The sequence below is a fragment of the Topomyia yanbarensis genome, chromosome 2 (assembly GCF_030247195.1).
Source record: "Topomyia yanbarensis strain Yona2022 chromosome 2, ASM3024719v1, whole genome shotgun sequence".
In the NCBI taxonomy this organism is placed as follows: domain Eukaryota; kingdom Metazoa; phylum Arthropoda; class Insecta; order Diptera; family Culicidae; genus Topomyia; species Topomyia yanbarensis.
In genome coordinates, this window is record NC_080671.1 from 363,942,134 (window position 1) to 363,961,987 (window position 19,854).

The 19,854-nt window shown below is 40.6% G+C and overlaps 1 protein-coding gene across 1 annotated transcript in view; it reads right to left on the reverse strand.

Moving 5' to 3' along the window:
- Window positions 1-19,854, reverse strand: part of LOC131684428 (uncharacterized protein DDB_G0283357) — a 452,063-nt gene that overhangs the window by 267,747 nt on the left and 164,462 nt on the right. The window contains exon 3 of the mRNA XM_058967286.1: window positions 12,809-12,921. Within this exon, the coding sequence (XP_058823269.1) occupies window positions 12,809-12,921 (113 nt within the window). The remainder of the gene's footprint in view (window positions 1-12,808; window positions 12,922-19,854) is intronic.

The window sequence follows — 19,854 nt, forward strand, 5'->3', positions numbered from 1 at the left end:
TTCTGATGAGGCGAAGCCGAAACGCAACATAGTATGAAATAAGGATTTGTGCCCTCCTGTACAAAGACTGGTTTTTACCAACAAATTTTCACCCTAGTGAGAAATTTTGGTTTTACCAAATTTTCCTCCTTAGGGTGAAATATAGCATAGTGCTTTCGCATAGGCCTGCTAAGCCAAGACAAGTTTCGGCTTCACTTGTGTCTCATCGGCATAAACAGAACTTCTGCTCGAACGGGACATCACGTTTGATCAGTCGTTTGATTGAAACACATAGTGTGTTTTAGTTTTAAGGGATTTGCGTCAAGCCGGCGCTAATCTATTCCGACAATGTGTTAGTGTCGGTTTCTGATGAGGCGAAGCCGAAACGCAACATAGTATGAAATAAGGATTTGTGCCCTCCTGTACAAAGACTGGTTTTTACCAACAAATTTTCACCCTAGTGAGAAATTTTGGTTTTACCAAATTTTCCTCCTTAGGGTGAAATATAGCATAGTTTAGGGAAACCCCATTCGAAACAAAACTGGGAGTGTTTCAGTTACGGATTTGAAATGTACGCTTAAGCACCACTTTGCGTTAGCAGTAATGGGATACGCTGTCTGGCGGTTTTTACGCTTTAACCGAGACGCTAACCACCGCTCTCGAGTTGAAGAAATTTGAACACATTTCCGTGATAAACATTTCCCCTCCCCGTCCATGCTTCCCCTCCTATCGGATGGATTATTGAAATTGAGTACCGATATAGTGTTGATGATGGCTGCTGCTGCTGAGCTCTATTTACTTGCTCCGTCGAAGCTGTTCCGTCTCAAGTGGTGCGGGGTAGCTCTGCGCACACAACCCGCATCCTGTACCAGTCTACCAAGCAGGTAATCGATGTGATCATATTGCAATGTAGAGCCAACCAGTAGTCGGATGGGCCAATCGGTGCGAGGGGAGATATAAACGAACGAACTGTTTTTTCCCTGGTTTTCGCGGTTTTCCCGTGCGGTTCTGGATTGGTCTTTTGTGCCAGTATCGGGACCACCCACACGTGTGGACATGAAATAGGTTTCACTTTTACAGTGATAGAATTACGTTGCTTTCATTAAGGATTGATTCCAATGCAATCGGGAACAGGGCAGTGCGGTTTTAAAGTAGGGTAAGTTCTTGAAGATTTAGAATGTAAGAACGTAAGTAATTGGAATATTCTGTAAAGCTATAAGATACAATAATAAATATATTAAATAGTCAGTTAAAGTATACGAAATAGTGCCACTTAGATTGATTATTTTGGGGCTAAAAAAATAATCATAAAAAAATCTGATGCTAGTAAAGCCTTGATCATTGAAGCCAATAAATTTCTTTTCAGAAGGTGAGAGCTCTGCAGATAAGCTACCCGTGTAAAGCCAAACATCAACAATTCAGCAAGTGGAAATCATATTTTAATGTTAGCATCACATTGAAATTTTATTTTGATCTCATTTTGATCTTACATTCTTTACGTTTGTTAGAAGATTTTTTTTCTTTGTGACTATTTTTGGCAAAACATCAACATGTCCGCTAGTGAATTAGTAGTGCAAATCCAAATAATTTTACGCCCATTTTAGAAGATTTGCATATTGGTATCATCATCTGTTTATATGGAAATTTACTGTGTGACCGCACTCTTCAACCTGTAACTCCGTAACCGGAACTTCATTCGAAAAAAGTGAATAGCAGCCAAAGGAAACAACATCGTTTGAAACTAAGTTTGTGTGAATTGCTTCAGTGAATGAAATAATAAAACTTATCATGTCCAAAAACAAATTCAAATTATCATTAAATTGTAGAAATAATTAATAGCTTGTAAGAAATCATGTTTTGTAGATTACACCTGTTCAACGAAATTATTAAATAAATAAATAAATAAATAAATAAATAAATAAATAAATAAATAAATAAATAAATAAATAAATAAATAAATAAATAAATAAATAAATAAATAAATAAATAAATAAATAAATAAATAAATAAATAAATAAATAAATAAATAAATAAATAAATAAATAAATCGCTCTTTCAACTCAATAACTCCGGAACCAGAACTCCGATCCAAACGAAATTGGACTGCAGTGAATAGATACACTATACTTTTCTTTTGGAACTAAAGAAGCCTAAAAAAGTTGGCGAGGTACAACTGAATATCCGAAAAATAAAAAGATGCACAGTACAATCTCAATCAGAGAGAAGGACGAAAACAAACGAAAAAGAAGAAAGTAAGGAGAAAAAAGAAAGAAGACCTTTGGCCGCTTTAGGTAGGGCATCTGGGTGGCACTATAATCGTCAAAGCAAACGACGCCACGGCATACGCTGCGATCCTCAAAAAGGTGATAGAGGATTCTAAGTTAAAGAAGCTGGGAAAGGACGTAGTACTAACCAAGCGCACTCTGAAAGCTAAGATCTGTTCGAATAGAAGTAGGATCCATTGATCAAGAGCTTGGGAACTCATGGCAAAAACAGGTAGGAGGAAAAGCGAACGAGACAGCTATTGCTCAGAAAACAGAGTACAGGAATCTGGACAACGTAAGGCGAAGTGGGGAGCGAATTACTAAAGCAATGAAACCTGGAGAAAAAGCTGATATCAATCAGGTTCAGGAGGGTGTATGGTGACACACAGACAACAGCGTTACGTATGTCGCCAACCGCAGTCAACCTTAAGATAAGGACCGGCAAAATCTAAGTCGGATGTGCGGTGTGCTCATCACGATTGGTCTTCCTAGCCACAATACAAACGGAGAGAATTTTCTGGTGCCTGGCTTTTGGCCATCAAGCAAATAATTGCAAGGGCCCTGACAGATCCTCACTGTGTGGGAAATGCGCCTTAAAAAGACATATTACCAGGAACTTCTCGGATTAACCGAGGGGCAAGTTCTGTAACGCGAGCGTTGGAAACGATCATATGACGAGAAGCTTTATATACGGTATACAACAAAATTACAGCAAATCTACAATAACGAAGTTAACCCAGGAGAATAATAATTATTTGGACACCGTACAACTGTGGTAGATGGCACTACAGTTCCTAGTATCGACCAGTTTTGGTGGTGGTGAGGTATTATTTGCTGTAGTCAACATTCTAATCTCGCCCAGAGCAAAAGCAGAACATTACTCTGTTATAGCTATCATTAAACCAAACAATCAATTTCTACTGCTTTGTGTTGCTTATCCACTGCACAAACAGTACAGTGTCGTTTCTCCGGCAGAGAAACGAAATAAAAAAACAGAGAAGTGAAACGAGAATTACCATGGCAAATGACTTCAAACAAATTTATATTAGACCAAATGTGCGCTAGGTGGAACAGTTGCTAAAACTGATAACGGTGATATTCCTCACGAAAGTGGCTACATCGTGGGCGTACTGTGATGTTCACAGAAGTCTGACCGAGACTGGAAGCGTAATTGTGAAGAATTTCATGCAACACAACATCGAATACAACAACGTTTGGGCCAAGACTCCCGTCTATTTGGATGATGATAAAATAAAGGTACGCCGATTTGCACCGCGCACTTGGAGTTCCTTAAAGGAATCATTTCGAAATAAGGAGATACGAAATCCATTAGTTGAAAAAACTTTTTCTCGTGTTTTTCCGACAGTTCATGTTGTGATAATCCCGATGACTAAATATATTCTTACCTATCTTTGGATGCAAATCACATATGATCAAACAATGCTGATCACAAACTCAGGTCAGATCTCTCTCCCTATTCGGATCGATGCTCTGTACTAAGTATGTAGGCGTGACTTAGGACTTTATTCCTGCGAGTTCAAAATACATTTTTTCGAATAAATGGTTAAAATATCCAGTAACGCACAACGGTAGTCAATCTTCTAATGCCACCTTGCTGGCCGCATATTTGTAACAGGTCACTATATGTGTTGAAAGGTTAGGTTAATTATATTTCTTATCAAAAGCTCATCATCGGTACTTATACTTATTCAGTGCCGGTATTTCGGTACCTAGAATCGGCACCACAACCCTAAATGACACCAGAATAAAAAGCCTCTCGAGTTCCTCCTGATAACGACAAGAGGGTGTTGGATAGTGCAGATATGCGATACAACTTATGGACAGATTCCCTATCCAAGAAGTAGTCGAACGATCGTTGGAAGGATTCCTAGAAAACTGGAGCCGATGGAAGACGGCTTCCAGCCTAGTAGTGGAATGAGGGACTACGTACTCTCCAGGCTTAAATCCAGAAGATGCGTTCAACGAGCCGGCACATAAATAGATAGAGAGGCAAGAAATGAGATGTACCATGCAGCCAGAAACGCTCTCAAATCGGAGATAAAGATGGGAAATCAACCTGCTACAAAGAACTATGCCGAGAAGCTGATGCCGATTCCTGGGGGTAACAGCGAAAATCCAAGGATTATCGACACCGGCCGAAGTTTGGTGGAAGGAATCGTGGAGGGTCTTTTCCAGAAGGAGGATGACGCCGCCGATGCACCGATTGTAGGTCGTCTAGGTACCTGTGTACCGGACGCCACACTCTACCTAGGATCGCCGAAGCTCGACATCCTACCGGATAATTCGATTGTATGCTAGATCTAACGTCGGGTACTAGATCGAATGGGTTGCGTCGAACAGCCAGCGTCGTGAAGCGGATGTTACACTCCACCAAGAATAGTCGAACAGACCTCGGCATCAAATAGTTGACCCGTTGAATAGGGGTGATTCACCGTCGATGACTCTCAGTGGATGTAGGGTAGTTTCACCGCTGGGGAATATCCGAGTAGATAATGAGGGATGCGCAACGTTGGGCATAAATCCATGTGCAATTTATCGATTATATATCGAGAAAACGAGTTTTTGCCTGCCAAGCATTCGGTCTACTTCTTCTATGACGGCGGTAAGCGTGACCGCCACTCATTCCAGTTGGTCTGGGCTCAATCCCAGCCGAGGTCATTGAGATTTTTCTGAGGTGAAAAAATCTGTGGTCACGTCTTCCTTCGGAAGGGAAGTAAAGCCGTTAGACCCCGGTCCGTGAGTTGATGGATCGATATCTAGTTCAGATAGTGGAGTCACCTCTCTGGCGTCGGTAATGAAGAAGTAGAATCCAAATTCTATGCTTACTAATAAATATCCTCCTCCCGTGATACTTGCGGATTGCGCAGTAGTATATACGGCCTCTAGCAAAATCAAGTATCGGACAAACATTCCTTCCCTTTCCTTCCGCGATCTACGTTCGGGCCTGGCCGGCGCCGGTATTGATCAATAAACACTTCGGGATTACCAGGAGTTGCACATTGAAAGATGTTTCGCTACTCCCGAGCATAATTGGTCCACTTCTTCTATTTGAGCAAAGATTTGTTCAAGAATAAAACGTTGTTCGAGCTTCCAGGATAATTCTTCTACATGAAAATGATCAATCATTAAAGCTCTTATCACCCGAGGCCATCACCGCAAAAAAGTTTCTTTAAGTGATGCTTTAATTCTATTTATGCCCAACGTCCATTACGCCATTCGTCCATTATGCCTAACGTCCATTATGCCTATTGTTCATTATGCCTATCGTACGTTTGCCTAATGTATTTATGCCTAATAGGGTACACCCGACCACGACCTAAATTGCTCATGAAAAAGGGAAGAATCTGGACCTTAATGGTTCACAGAGCTGAATGGCTCACGAAAATAGGAGCTAAACTGCTTGTGGAAATTCACTGCCAGGAAATATTTTGAGTGAGCTCAGAGTGGTGTTCAGAGATGAATGACTTTAATAAACAGAGGCTCTAAACGGCCTAAAGTATGGCGAAAATGAATGAACGCACGAGGAAAGTCGGGAGCTAGAAGGCTTTAAAGCCGACTACTTTCATAGATCAAAGGACGCTTCAAGTTAACATAACATTTCTACACTAGAAATCCCAAAAGGGGAGTCTCATGTGTGATCGCACTCTTCAACTCATGGCTCAGGAACAAGAACTCCGATCCTAATGAAATTTAATGGCAGACGATAAGGACCTATAACTATACCTTTTATCAGCTTATGTTCTCTCTAAGAAACGCAATTATCTGCATAAATGTGATGATATCCGTTAACCACTCGATCAACGCATAGTATTTTACATCCTCCGTCAAACCACAGGATACTGCCAAAACATTAATTAACCCTCAACCAACCAATTACGTCTGAATTCATGGAAGCAACCAAGGCGATGTTGCAAAACGCTTCCAGACGAGAAACGATTTCCGTGCGTACTGCATAATTTCTTGTATATTATTAAGTTTTTCCCATTTGTTGTGTAAATAAATAAAACGGAAAATTCAAACAACGAGCTATTCCAAAAAACGAAAATATTAGTTATGGAATTTGCGGTTTGACTGCGTCTCAACAGTATCCGCCACTAACTCAGTGACAGGACTAAGCTAGCTCCGGATTGACGCTAGCTCTAAAAACCTGTTTTAATCCACCTAGCGGTGCAATTGTGCCTTTCTCATTTCTCTAAACTATGGCACGGAGGCTTTTTATGTTCAACATAATCGTGGAAATGTCCATTACATTCTTAGTACACTTTGCACTTATACACAATGGCATGCCAGCCACGAACTTGATGAGCTACGTGTCGACGGTGAAACACTTGAAACAAAAAAATATCATACTCCATTAGCCTAATCAGCATTAGATCAATGTTATCTGCTTGCTAACTCATTTTGTCATGCGGGGGTGGGTATGTGAGGAGGACGAAATCCCATGAACGAACGACTCCCCAGCTTAAATTGGTATGCTTTGTGATATAGTGGTGGTTTAAAGATGATGGGGTTGAAAGGGAGGGGTATGAGGGCTGGATAGGGTGGTGGTCTGAGGGGTGATTTAAGGAGATTTTTAAAGGAGGGGCGCGAACAGTAGAGTGGGGGTGTAACCCCTCTCCGTAAACTATCAACTACGCCCCTGTTAAAATCCAGAAACCCTATGCGAGTCGAAAAAAAAATTAGGGGTTAGGGATTAGGTTGACGTTTTTCAGAGTGATTGCATAACCTTTCTATATGAGAAAGGCAAAAATGTGCCAAAATCCAAAAAATTGAATTGTCGTCAAATTTTTTTTCGAGTTTGCATCAAATCTCGACGTTTCATGCACCTTGAACACATTTAGCATCAAAAATAAAAATTCTATTTTTAATTTTTCCTATAGTTTATATGAGAAATTTCTGTGTGGCCGCACTCTGAAACCCGTAATTCCAGAACCAGAATTCCGATCGATCTAAAATTCAATAGCAGCCGATGGGAAGGTTGCACCTTTCATTTGAGACTTAGTTTGGGCAAATCGGTCCAGCCATCTCTGAGAAAAATGAGTGACATTATTTGACACATACGCACATACATACACACACACACACATACACACACACATACATACATACACACACACATACAGACTTTTTCCGATCTCGACGAACTGAGTCAAATGGGATGTGACACTCGGCCCTCCGGGCCGGGATTAGGTTGACGTTTTTCAGAGTGATTGCATAACCTTTCTATATGAGAAAGGCAAAAACGAAAAAACTGTTTGTGTTTCTGATCAAAGTCCTAGTCCTTGGAAACTTGGTTTGCCTTAGCAAGCCAATGCAATATGCACTATGCTATATTTCTTCTTAGTAGAGAAAAATTTTACGCAAAAACTATTTTTTCTCTTTTAGGAGAAGTTTGTTTAAAACTATCTTTGCGCGTAAAGAACACAAAACTCATAACTAAATTAGTTATGAGATTTGCGCTTCGACTTTGTCTCATCAGAATCCGACACTAGCTTAGTCCTGTCACTAAGTTAGTGTCGAATTCTGATAAGATGAAGTCGAAACGCAAATTTCATAACCAATTTAATTATAGGTTTAGTACCTTTCACGCGCAAAGATGGATTTAAACAATTAGGAGGAGAAGAGTGTTAACCCTCGCACATTGGCGGCTCCAACCCTGAGAAAGTGTACTTTATTTACGATTTTGAAAAGAAAAATCTTAATTTTGGAAACTACCTTCCGGGCACGATTCGTGCATACAAAGTGGTGAGTAGTTGGTTTATCTCATTTAGTCATTAGGAAGTCTCGTGCCCCAAAGTGCAAAGTGATTCTATTGTATTGCTTTAGTTATCCAAGACCAATCCGGCGACATCGATCAGAAGAATTTTGCCAGGACTTGAAGCAATAAAAAAAACTGGAACCATTCGTCAATTGATACTGCCAATGAGCAATTTTACTGCTTTCGAAATTATAGCCAAATGATGCAAATTGAGTGCAAGTTTAGCATCCAACCAATGATTTTTCTAATCACCTTCCATACAAAAGTCAGACAAAACTTCAATAGTGACCCGAATTTCACATTGGGGTAATTTTGTGGCGCTGAACTCATATTTAAAATTAGTTTTATATTTTTCGCTTGTCTCAAAATTTTGGCACTTAGAGTGGCCCGAAAATTCGACATTAACGAATACATCTGAAAATTCATTGGAATCTTATCTAAAAAGATACATTCGTTTGAATAACATAGGTTTGAATATAGTTTTTTTCCAGAATTGATCATCTATTTCACCTTTGAAGTTCTGTAAAATATCTATCTTTCGTCCTCAAGATTTGTTTTTTTTCTTTCTTGTTTGTTTTCATGCCAAATTTCGGTAGGAGCACCTAGACCGCCGGGCAAACAAGAATCCGAGTAGTGGGGAAACCGCTATTTATATTTGATATTATATGCCTAAACGTGAAATCAAGAACATTCGAGCTTATACACCATAGCACTATAGAATTCCATTGTATGGGCTGTTCAGAAGTGATAATTTATTTTAATTACCTTGCGTTTAATAGAACATATTTAAAGTTTACTTTGCCGTCTGAGTTCTTATTAATTCTTTAAAGTGTGAAGGATTTTTCTGAATTCCATTTGACCGCTTTAAGTGTGCGAGATATCCTCTCTAAACTTCTTAGAGTTTCTCATAAGGTCATAAGTGTACCCTGAAAAGCTAAATCTGTGGAGTTTCTTGAAATTAATATGACTTAAATGACTTAATTATGGTCGATAAAGGCTGGGTAATGCGTAAGACAGAGCCTCTTCCCAGCAACTCCTATCCTTACCTCCCCGTGGTACTGGCCGGGAACTACGAGTAACCTTAGGGAAGATCGGGTAACCAACCCCGGTGGGATCTTTGGTCGTAAGCTGACAGGGAAGGAGGAGGGTGGTTGCTGCTGTAAACCTGAGCGTCCGATCTCCAGAAGGAGTGGCTCAAAACAGCGTCTGTTCTCCATGTTAGGGGCGGCTGATCATCGTCCGAGTGCCAGTGAAGGACTCTAAGCTCAACTGTGCACTATGGTCCTCCGAAAAGTTGGGGGGTTGGTGTCAGTCCCTGCGAGCCCGCCGTAAAAAAACCAATTGCAGCAAAAAGTCAACAAGATAATAATAGGAACCGATACCAATGGCGACGACCACTGCGACGAAAAGGGACTAGCGGTTGGAAGCTCGGAACGTGGAACTGCAGATCTCTCAACTCCATCGGGAGCACCCGCGTACTCGCCGTTGTTCTCAAGGGCCGCGGGTTCGTAATCGTAGCGCTGCAGTAGGTGTGTTGGACAGGATCCATGGTGCGAACGTTTAGAGGTAATCATACCATCTACCAGAGCTGCGGTAATACACATGAGCTAGGGACAGCTTTTATGCAAAGGCGCGTGATCGGTTGGTGGCCGATCGACGAAAGGATGTGCAGGTTCAGGATCAAGGGCCGTTTCTTCAATATTAGCATAATAAACGTACTCCGGAAGCACCGATAATGACAAGGACGGTGTTTACGCGCAGCTCGAACGAGAATGCTACCTCTGCCCAAGCCACGACGTCAAGATCATTATTGGGGACTTAAACGCTCAGGTAGGCCAGGAGGAGGAATTCAGACCGACGATTGGAAAGTTCAGCGCTCACCAGCTGATGAATGAGAACACCTTCTTCCAGCACAGCCTCCCTTATCGTTACACCTGGAAATCACCGTTACAGACGGAATCGCAAATCGACCACGTCCTGATCGATGGACGGCACTTCTCCGACATTATCGACGTCAGGACTTATCGTGGAGCTAACATCGACTCTGACCACTACCTGGTGATGGTTAAATTGCGCCCAAAGCCATCCGTCATTAATCATGTACGGTACTGACGGCCGCCTCGGTACGATGTGGAGCGACTGAAGCAACCAGATGTCGCCACTGCATACGCGCAGCACCTCGAGGCAGCGTTGCCGGACGAGGGAGAGTTCGATGTGGCCCCTCTAGAGGACTGCTGGAGAACAGCATCAAAAACGTAGCTGAGGACATTGTCGGGTACGAGGAACGGAGACGACGGAAGATTGGTTCGACGAGGAGTGCAGAGCGGTTTTGGAGGAGAAGAATGCAGCGCGAGCGGTCATGTTGCAGCATGGAACCCGACAGAATGTGGAACGATACAAACAGAAGCGGAGGCAGCAGACACGCCTCTTCCGAGAGAAAAAACGCCACCTGGAAGAAGCGGAATGCGAGGAAATGGAACTGCTGTGCCGTTCTCAAGATATACGGAAGTTGTACTAGAAGCTCAACGCATCCCGCAAAGGCTTCGTGCCGCAAGCCGAAATATGTAGGGATAAGGACGGGAGCTTGCTGACGGACAACCGTGAGGTGTTCGAAAGGTGGAAGCAGCACTTCGACGAGCACCTGAACGGCGACGAGAATGTAGGTACAGATGACCAGGGAAACGGAGGATTCGACTACATCAGTGCAGTTGAGGACGGGAATGAACCAACTCTCACGTTGAGGGAAGTTAAGGATGACAGCTTAAGAACAACAAAGCAGCAGGCAAAGATGGTATCGCAGCAGACCTCATCAAGTTGGGCCCGGAAAAGTTGCCCACTTGTCTGCACCGGTTAGTAGTCAGGATCTGGGAAACCGAACACCTACCAGAGGTGTGGAAGGAAGGGGGGATCTGTCCCATTCACAAGAAAGGCGACAATTTGGAGTGTGAGAACTTCCGAGCGATCACCATTTTGAATGCCGCCTACAAAGTGCTATCCCCGACCATCTTCCGTCATCTATCACCTAAAGTAAATGAGTTCGTGGGAAGTTATCAAGCCGGCTTCATCGATGGCCGGTCAACAACGGACCAGATCTTCACCGTACGACAAATCCTCCAGAAATGCTGTGAATACCAAGTCCCAACGAATCACCTGTTCATCGACTTCAAGGCGGTATACGACAGTATCGACCGCGTAGAGCTATGGAAAATCATGGACGAAAACAGCTTTCCCGGGAAGCTGACTCGACTGATCAAAGCAACGAAGGACGGTGTACAAAACAGCGTAAGGATTTCGGATGAACTTTCCAGTCCATTCGAATCTCGACGGGGACTGAGATAAGGTGATGGACTCTCGAGTCTACTATTCAACATCGCTCTGGAAGGTGTGATGCGACGAGCCGGGCTCAACAGCCGGGGCACGATCTTCACGAAATCCGGCCAATTTAAATGCTTCGCGGACGACATGGACATTATCGCCCGAACATTTGGCACGGTGGCAGACCTGTATACCCGCCTGAAACGCGAAGCAGCGAAGATCGGACTGGTGGTAAATGCGTCCAAAACAAAGTATATACTGGTAGGCGGAACCGGAAACGACAGGATCCGGCTAAGAAACAGCGTTACGATCGACGGGGATGAGGGCTGTGTGTAGGATTTACTTGTAGTTGATGTTGCTTCAATAAAGCTTTTTGTTCATGGTTTCCCGCAGTGCGATACCTTGTCACGGAAATGGCACATAAGGGTCTGCTCTTCATATGGGCACATTGTGATATAAGATTTTGTAACGCCTTCTATTTCGAATTTAAAGTTCAGGTAAGAAGGACTAGGTTTCGTCACTCTCATTCTCGAGACGCGAACGCCGTTGGAAATAACTGGAGAATAGAATTCTCCAGTTTTCAAATTTCGCAAGACTGGTGCAGTTGAGCGGTGCGCTCCGTAAGTCGGAACATGATGGTGGAAAAGAACTTATTGCTAGTACACGCGGATAAATTGTGCAGCCACACATCAATCTTGTCATCAGGTATCTTGATTCTAACATTACCATGCTCAACGACGCGTTGCATGTTGTGTTCTATGAGAAAGCTTTCCGCCATGGCCAAAGTTTTAAAGATTATCAGTACAGAATTACGAGTATGGTGGAGTTGTATGACGAAGATTTCCGTAGGTGTAAGCTTTAATACATGTTCCACTTCGCAAAAAGTAAAGCGGATTAGGCAGTATTTAAAACAGGCTGTATTGTACCGAAGATTGTTCAAATTTTGGATACCGCAACGATCAAAGTAACGGAGCTTTTGATATTCAAACCACAGCGAGAAATTCCGTAAATAATACGTATCAAATGTCAAGATCAAGGTATAATTGAATCTCCGGTGATTCGATTTCGACAGTATCTAAACGGGATGTGAGGGTAGGATTGATCTAAATGCGGGAAAGCGAAAAAAGAGATAAAAAACTATGAGTAGGTTAAAATAAAAACACAAGCTTAGATTGGGACGATTCCCAGTCCTGCATGAAGCAAAGTTTTGCATTTGTTTTACAGAAAATAACAATACAATTAAATAAAAATTAGCGCTCGGTGTGTTAGATCTGATGATGATGGACCCGACCAACGACTAAAAAATGGGTAAACAATGTTGTTTGCTGCCATCATCGCGTGAATTCATCATGGCCAATTGAAATTGTTTGCCCATCGAATCACCTTAAGACTCTACATACACCTCGGTCGTGACGACTGCTCCCAAACGGAAACACTCACTGGTCTCTAAATTAAAGCATACTCTACTTACTTCCACACTAACAGCGACGATATGAAGATGACTAACAGTAGCAGCACCGAGCACAAAACAATCATGGCGGACGTTTGGAACGATGGACTGCTATGGTAACTGGCGTCCAGGATCTGAAATTGAAGAGAGCGAAAAAATAGCAATAAGTTTAACAGTTTCCAACGAAAATTGCCTTCGGGTGTAAAACAAAGGATTCGGATTCGTGGTGAGAGGTAAAAATGGAACGGGGGCAAAAAATCTGTACCATTGTTGTTGGTACGTTGTAGACTGGTGCAGCAGCGAAACTCGGTTACCAGTGATCGGTGTATACAGAGATGAGATGGTGGGAAACGTTTAAGTAATTAATAGCAAACATTTTTTTAATAACTCGATAAAGTGGTTGCGGTGTTTGACTTGTGAGTGCCAATTATGGTGATTGAAGTTCATTTTGTTTGCGTTCTGTTTACTTGGAATACGATACTGAAATGGCCGACGTTTGGCGATATGCGTTTCTTGTATTATCTCGGAAACAGGGCAAGCTGTAAAATTTGTGTCATTAAAAATTGAAATAAAAATTCCTGACTCCAGATCATCCTATAAGTATTTTAGGAATAGTGTTGTATAAGCTCAAAATATAGCAAACATTCATACTTTTGTTCAATTTTAATAGAAAACCACCAGCGGCTATTTTGATTGTATTACACATTTTTTCAATCTTATCTTACAGCTTGAAGAAAACCAGCAATTTCAGCCGTAAACCATTTCTTAACTAATACTATAATTTGATCTTGAATTTCGGGGATCGGATCTACGTTAGTAACGTGAAAGTTGGTTACCGTAAAATAGTTCTGTTACCTGCACTAATTATCTTCAGATTATTCACTCTTATGTCTTAAAACAGACCGCCGAAAACGAGAAAACTTCCTCCCATTACCCGGTGTGTATAAATCAATCACACTTAATTTCCCTTCACAAAAAGTCGACATTCTTCTCTTTGTTAAATTTGGAGAAACTTAACGAATAATACAACTTATTTAAATGAACAAAATTAATGGCGCTTTGCACAAAAAAAACTTTCCAGATAAAAAAGCAACCCCATCCTTGCGACCTCTTTCAGCAAGACGAGAAACTGCTGCCACACCGACGAAGAAGGTATCTCACCCAGCTGCTGCTGCTGCTGCAAAGTTGGCAAAGATAAAACTTTGTCCCGAAAGTGATTTTTCACACTTTACCAGGGATGTCTTCTGTTAGTCTCACGCTGGTAAAGTCACACAAGCGAGCCGAGAAAAAAAATCTTTAATTAAATGATATCCTTTCCGCTTCTAGTCCGGAACGCTTCACTAAACCCGACGACCGGCTGCACCAGCAGTGGCCCAATTCTGTCTACCGAATCACGAACGGAATTTTTATTTACTTTGTACAGAACGTTTGGCAAATTCGCCAAATTGTTCTCGGTTCCCCGGTCCCTCCCGACCCGGGCCAGGGTTCGAACAAAGTGACAGCAGAGGAAAGAGTAGAAAAAAAAGCACGTCCGTCGGCTCCAACTTTTCCCTTTCTTTGCCGATGGTTTGCGATATGGTAGAAATACTGATCTATAACATCCCCAAGTTCCAAGGCCTGACCTGATCTCGTCGCCTCGCCATAGTTCGAGGAATCTTCGGTATTTAATTTTGACCGTCCCACCCAGCGCGTGCTGCAATGTTCAAGCAATCCTTTTTCTTCTGGGCAAAGTTATCACCGAAAGTGAAAGTTGACAAAATGGAACAAAGTTTTTGCTTTTGCTGCGACGAAATACTGATTTCAAATGCGACAAATTCGCTCGGTCAATATTGGAGTGGGTGGGTGAGTGGAATAAAGGGTGAGTTTTGGAAATTGATGGATTAAATTTTACATTTTTGATCCCGTTTGGTTCAGGTTGGAATTCACTTCCAAAAATCGAAAAAATACATTTTGCACTAATACGAGTTATCAAAAGTTAAGCACATTACTCGAATGGTTCAGCAACCAACTTAACATCATCATTTTAGCAACCTTTTCTAAATGAAAAGTTAAACATATCTACAAGGTCGTTTGCATTTCTCTTCGTAAAGCTTTCCACTCCAAGCTACTCTAGAATTGAATACCAGCTCACCCGCATTTCGCCGGCTCTACAGCTTGCTTCATAATGATAAAAAGAACAAAAGCGAGTGAAAATAGTTGTTCCGACGGTTTTTGTTCGCTTGTCCCCGCGTTGTTTCCACGACCGACCGAGAGTTGCCAGGTTGCCTACGATAGAATAGACCTCAGCCGGTAAGAGCTGAATCTCGTTTGTTTTGTTCTGAGCTGGGCAGCTTTTCGAGCGGGAGCTTCTACGAACGAATTGAGCTTAACTTTACCGACCGCATTGGACCACGCGGATAGAAAAAAAAAACCAAACGAGGAAAATCCAAACAATACCTGAAAAGGGTTTTAACCCGTATTGGTAGGTGGGCAGCCGAGGTAGACGAAGATATGAGCGACGAGTCAAAGTGATAAGAGCAAAATCAATTTCCTATTGTGGGAAAAGTACGAGAATTTTTCAATTACCGGGCTCTGGTGGGTGTTTTGGATTTACCGTCGGCTGCGGATGTGAATCGGCCGCGGTAGAGCCAAATTGGTAGCCAGGGGCGGGTAGGGATACTTTTTCAATTACATTTAATCCGAAACAACCCATTCAGTCATCGGATGGATCGGCTGTGGAAGAGGTCACTCAAAAAGAAAGTGCGGATGGTCTCCCAAGCAACCGGCAGCAGTAGCAGTAGAGAGCGTGCATGGAGTGGTTAGTCAGCGTCTGCTCAATCGGGATGGGAAGTGTAATTCAATTACCGAACAGAAATTGAGCGGTGGCTTTCCGGAAACAATGCAGGGTTGCTTTGGAAAATGATTGGTTACTTTCTTGACAGAACGATGATTGGATTTTCCCAGCAGCAACACGCATGCGGATATACCTTTATTGTATAGCATTGAAATACTTAAAACTTTTCAATGTATTTATAATCCATTTCTCACTGACCGCTTGTACTTGTCCACCCTATTTATAGTTATATTTGTTTCATTTCAAAGATGCCACCTTTTTAGCATCTGAATACATACAAAGCATTCGCAATTTCCGAATTGTACACACTAAAAAAATCTGAATATTAATGATGACTCAATTGAGAAATCTGACGCAATTGCATATGATGCAACTTTAAATGTGATCTATTTTTATGTCATAATCGACGCACTCATAATACTCTTTTAAATAAATTCAATATTTCGTCATTATAAACAAAAACGATTTTCACGCGCACTATTTTTAAGTGTAGAAATAAAATTTAAACCCAATGACTAAGTTTTCAGTATAAGATGCCATAAAATTACACGTCCCGAATCAAAAACGTATCAAGCGAAGTGAAGCGCGTATTTATCTAAAAAATTATCAAGGTCCGTCGGCTGATTTTGCGTGTTAAGATAACAAGTTTTGAGGTTTATCCACTGAAAACGTCGTGTTTTTTTATTAAACATGTTCAGTTACACGAAAACCCTTTCGTACCCTTTCGACCACTGTCATTTTTAAAATCGTTCAACTCGTGTTTGTAGCCTCTTCTTGACTCATAATTCCACGAAGCTTCGACCCAGCAAATGGTGGACCTATTCTGAATTTTGATGAAAATTCGCTTAATTGAATTTTATTTGTATCTTCCATTTTCACGAAAATAGATAATGAGTCGATGATTTGTTGGTAAGAAGCTGCGTGACGAACTGCAATAAGGCTATTTTTATTTCGGGACTGTTTTGTAGTTTTACTTCAATTTTAATAGACAAATGTAATTTCACAGCGTTCTTGTACATTTACAAGTTGCACGTAATTTTACTGATGGCCTAATGTAAAATTATGTTTTTGAATAATTTTATGTCGTGTAAAAATAAGAATAAACGTAATAATCGGTCATTTTGGTCGCTGCATATGTCGGCGAAAGATAAATTACAAGAGTTTTTCGAAGTGTGTATTTTCACTTAGAAGTTTACTTAGTATAAATAATATGCATACTATCAGTCTTTACGCATAGGCATATTGGCCAGGGCCAAGGGCCCCGGGATTTTAGGGCCCAGCGAATTTGTACTCATATTACTCTTGAAGTCTATCTAGTCCAAAGTCTACACACCAAAACTTGGTTGTCGATTGAACCTGTTTGAAAGATTCGCATTGCTGGAAATTAAGTAATTCAAATTGTCAAATTGACAGCGCAATAGCCGTATTTATAGCAATCCAGCTCGGAATTCTGAGAATTCGGCAATTGCGCTGTCAATTTGACAATTTGAATTATTTGATTTTCAGCAAAGCGAATCTGCCAAACAGGTTCAATGCAAATTGCCAATTTTTCGGCATCTTGTATTGCTGAAACTTTCAGCTGATGAAAATTCAGTAAACTTTTTCTGGCATTCAGCGAGAAAAAAATAGATGTGTAGCTTGGTAAAAATCTTCGGACGAGAACCTCACGACAGGTGGCAACCATAGTGCGAAATCTTATTAATACACTGTTGATTGAATTTTTTAAATAAGACTAAAATTTTAATAAATATTAATTAATAATTTCACCCTGTACCAAACCAACAAGACGCTTGAACGCAAGTTGTATTGCATACAAGCGTCAGTGTCGTACCTACACTGCGAAAAACGATGTTTGAAGATTGATTGATTGATGAATCCACAGTCTTTTTGTCTTTGTCATAAAAAGAAAGCCCAATGAATCCAAACATCGACTTTCCAACCAAAGCCCAGAAGGCCGAGTGTAATATATCAAGCGAATGAGTTCGTCGTGATCGGAAAAAGTCCCATGGGCTGCTATTGATATTTTTTATCGATCGGAATTCCGGTTCAGAAAAGACGGATTGAACGACACAGTAAATTATATCAAATATAAATTGGTTTCACATTACTGAGATTTGTTGTTCTACATCACTAATGACTAACCAAGGAGACTTTGACCATTGTTGGCCACCCACAACGGTCCCACATCATTTTTCAATTTTTTGCATTTACCCTCAGGGGATGTTCATATAGGACGTCTACAAAAAGACCTTCCTTTTTGACCCCCTCCTCCCCCTCCGTGGACAAGCATGGACGATTCCTGTACCCCCTACTGGGAATCGTAGGGAGTCAATGTGGACTTTCCAAAAAAAAAATGTGTCATTTCATAAAAATGGAATTTTAGAAAATTTTCCAATGTGTCAGGCTACTATGATGCAGAAGGACTTAATGAAAATCGTTCAAATTTCAACCACCAGATTTCCATCAATTTCCACACATGCATGCACATTTGACTGCCCAGAAAAAGGATGAATTTTTGAAAACTCAGTCGGCCCACCCCTGAGTCGATTCCTAGTTCCACCAAGAGTATTTGTACCAAATTTGAAGCATTTCAGATAAGTCTAGCGACCGGACCAAAATGTTTGAAGTTTGTATGGGATTTTTCGACAATTTACATGGAGAAAACCCACTAGCTCGCATTTTCGCCGCTAAGTAACACTATATGCATCGTATTATCACAGTAACTGAAAATAAAAAAGATTTTAATTTAATTTTCTACAACTTCATCGAATACTGCTAATCAATTCGGCTTTGTTGAAAGAAGTTATTGAACTTTTAACGAAGTGATGTCTGAGTCAGTGAGTTCTCACGAACTATACAATTTTGTGAAATAATGGTTAGATTTAGCTGTTTAGTATGTTCAGAAGAATTGCAACACATAATACGAGTTATGTTTTGGTTGGAAAACCACTAACTTTTCAAAGAAGAGAGAAAAATTGGTAAATTTTCGCATAAAGTCTTACATAAAATGCATATTACATCGAAAATCGGCTAAAATTAAAAATAAATTCTTTAAAAAATTACCTCATCAATCAATTCATGAGAACACTATATATTTCTAAAGGTATTCTTCTATTGAACACATTCGTGGAACATTGTAAGTTTGTGAAAATTCGCTGTGAAAAGTTATTAACTAAAGAAGCAGTATGGCTTCAAAACAAGTGGATTTTATAATTAATCATAATAACTGCATCTGCCATAGGGGTGGTTGTTAAGCCTAGTTTACACTTGTATAACGATGAAGCTATTCAAACAGGGTTGCTATGATTAATAATTAAATTTACTTGTTTTGAAGCCATGCTGCTTCTTTAGTTAATAACTTTTCTCAGCGAATTTTCACAAACTTACAATGTTCCACGAATGTGTTCAGTAGAAAAATATCTTTAGAAATATATAGGTTTCTCATGAATTGATTGATGAGGTGAGTTTTTAAGAATTTATTTTTAATTTTACCCGATTTTCCATACCAATTTCCATATAAGCTTTAGAATTTTTGGAGGGTCCGTAGACACAACCGATCGCTACCAAAATTTGCACAATTACTACCCGACCAGGAGAAAATAACTGGCCAATAACCCGAGCATACTATTTTCTGGTATCATACTAAAACCTGGTATTAATTGATTATTAATTCCTCATTGAGGTATTATGCATGTATTGAAGAATCAATCTACAATACCTGCTTAATACCTTAATGAGGTATAATACTTCATTTTAGTATTATTTATATATTCCAGTGAGTTTTACAAATACCAAATCAATACCTTATTGATTACCTCGATATAGCGCATTTTGTTATTGGAAGGTTGAAAAGGTTTATTCAGGTATTATAATAACTGGTTTCATTATCAACTAGTTATTCGTAGTACATGTCTCAGTTATTATTTCAGTTATTTTACCTCTTATGCAAGGCTCCTCAATACCTTATCGTGGTGTTCAAGTATTGGGCTCAGTATACCTGAATTTGGTATTCTGAGGTTATTTTCTTCTGCTCGGGTAAGGGCCATAAAAGGAATCAGTAAAGCCTGGTGGAGCTAAAAGTCAAATATTGAACCAGTCTAGTGTGTAGCGTTTGAATATTGATTTTATAATATTCGAAAAAAACCCAAAGGGGAGAGGTACATGAAATGTTGAAAATCGATTTTTTTTGTGGAAATATGTCAAAAAATAACATGAAATATCAGCATTTAGTGTC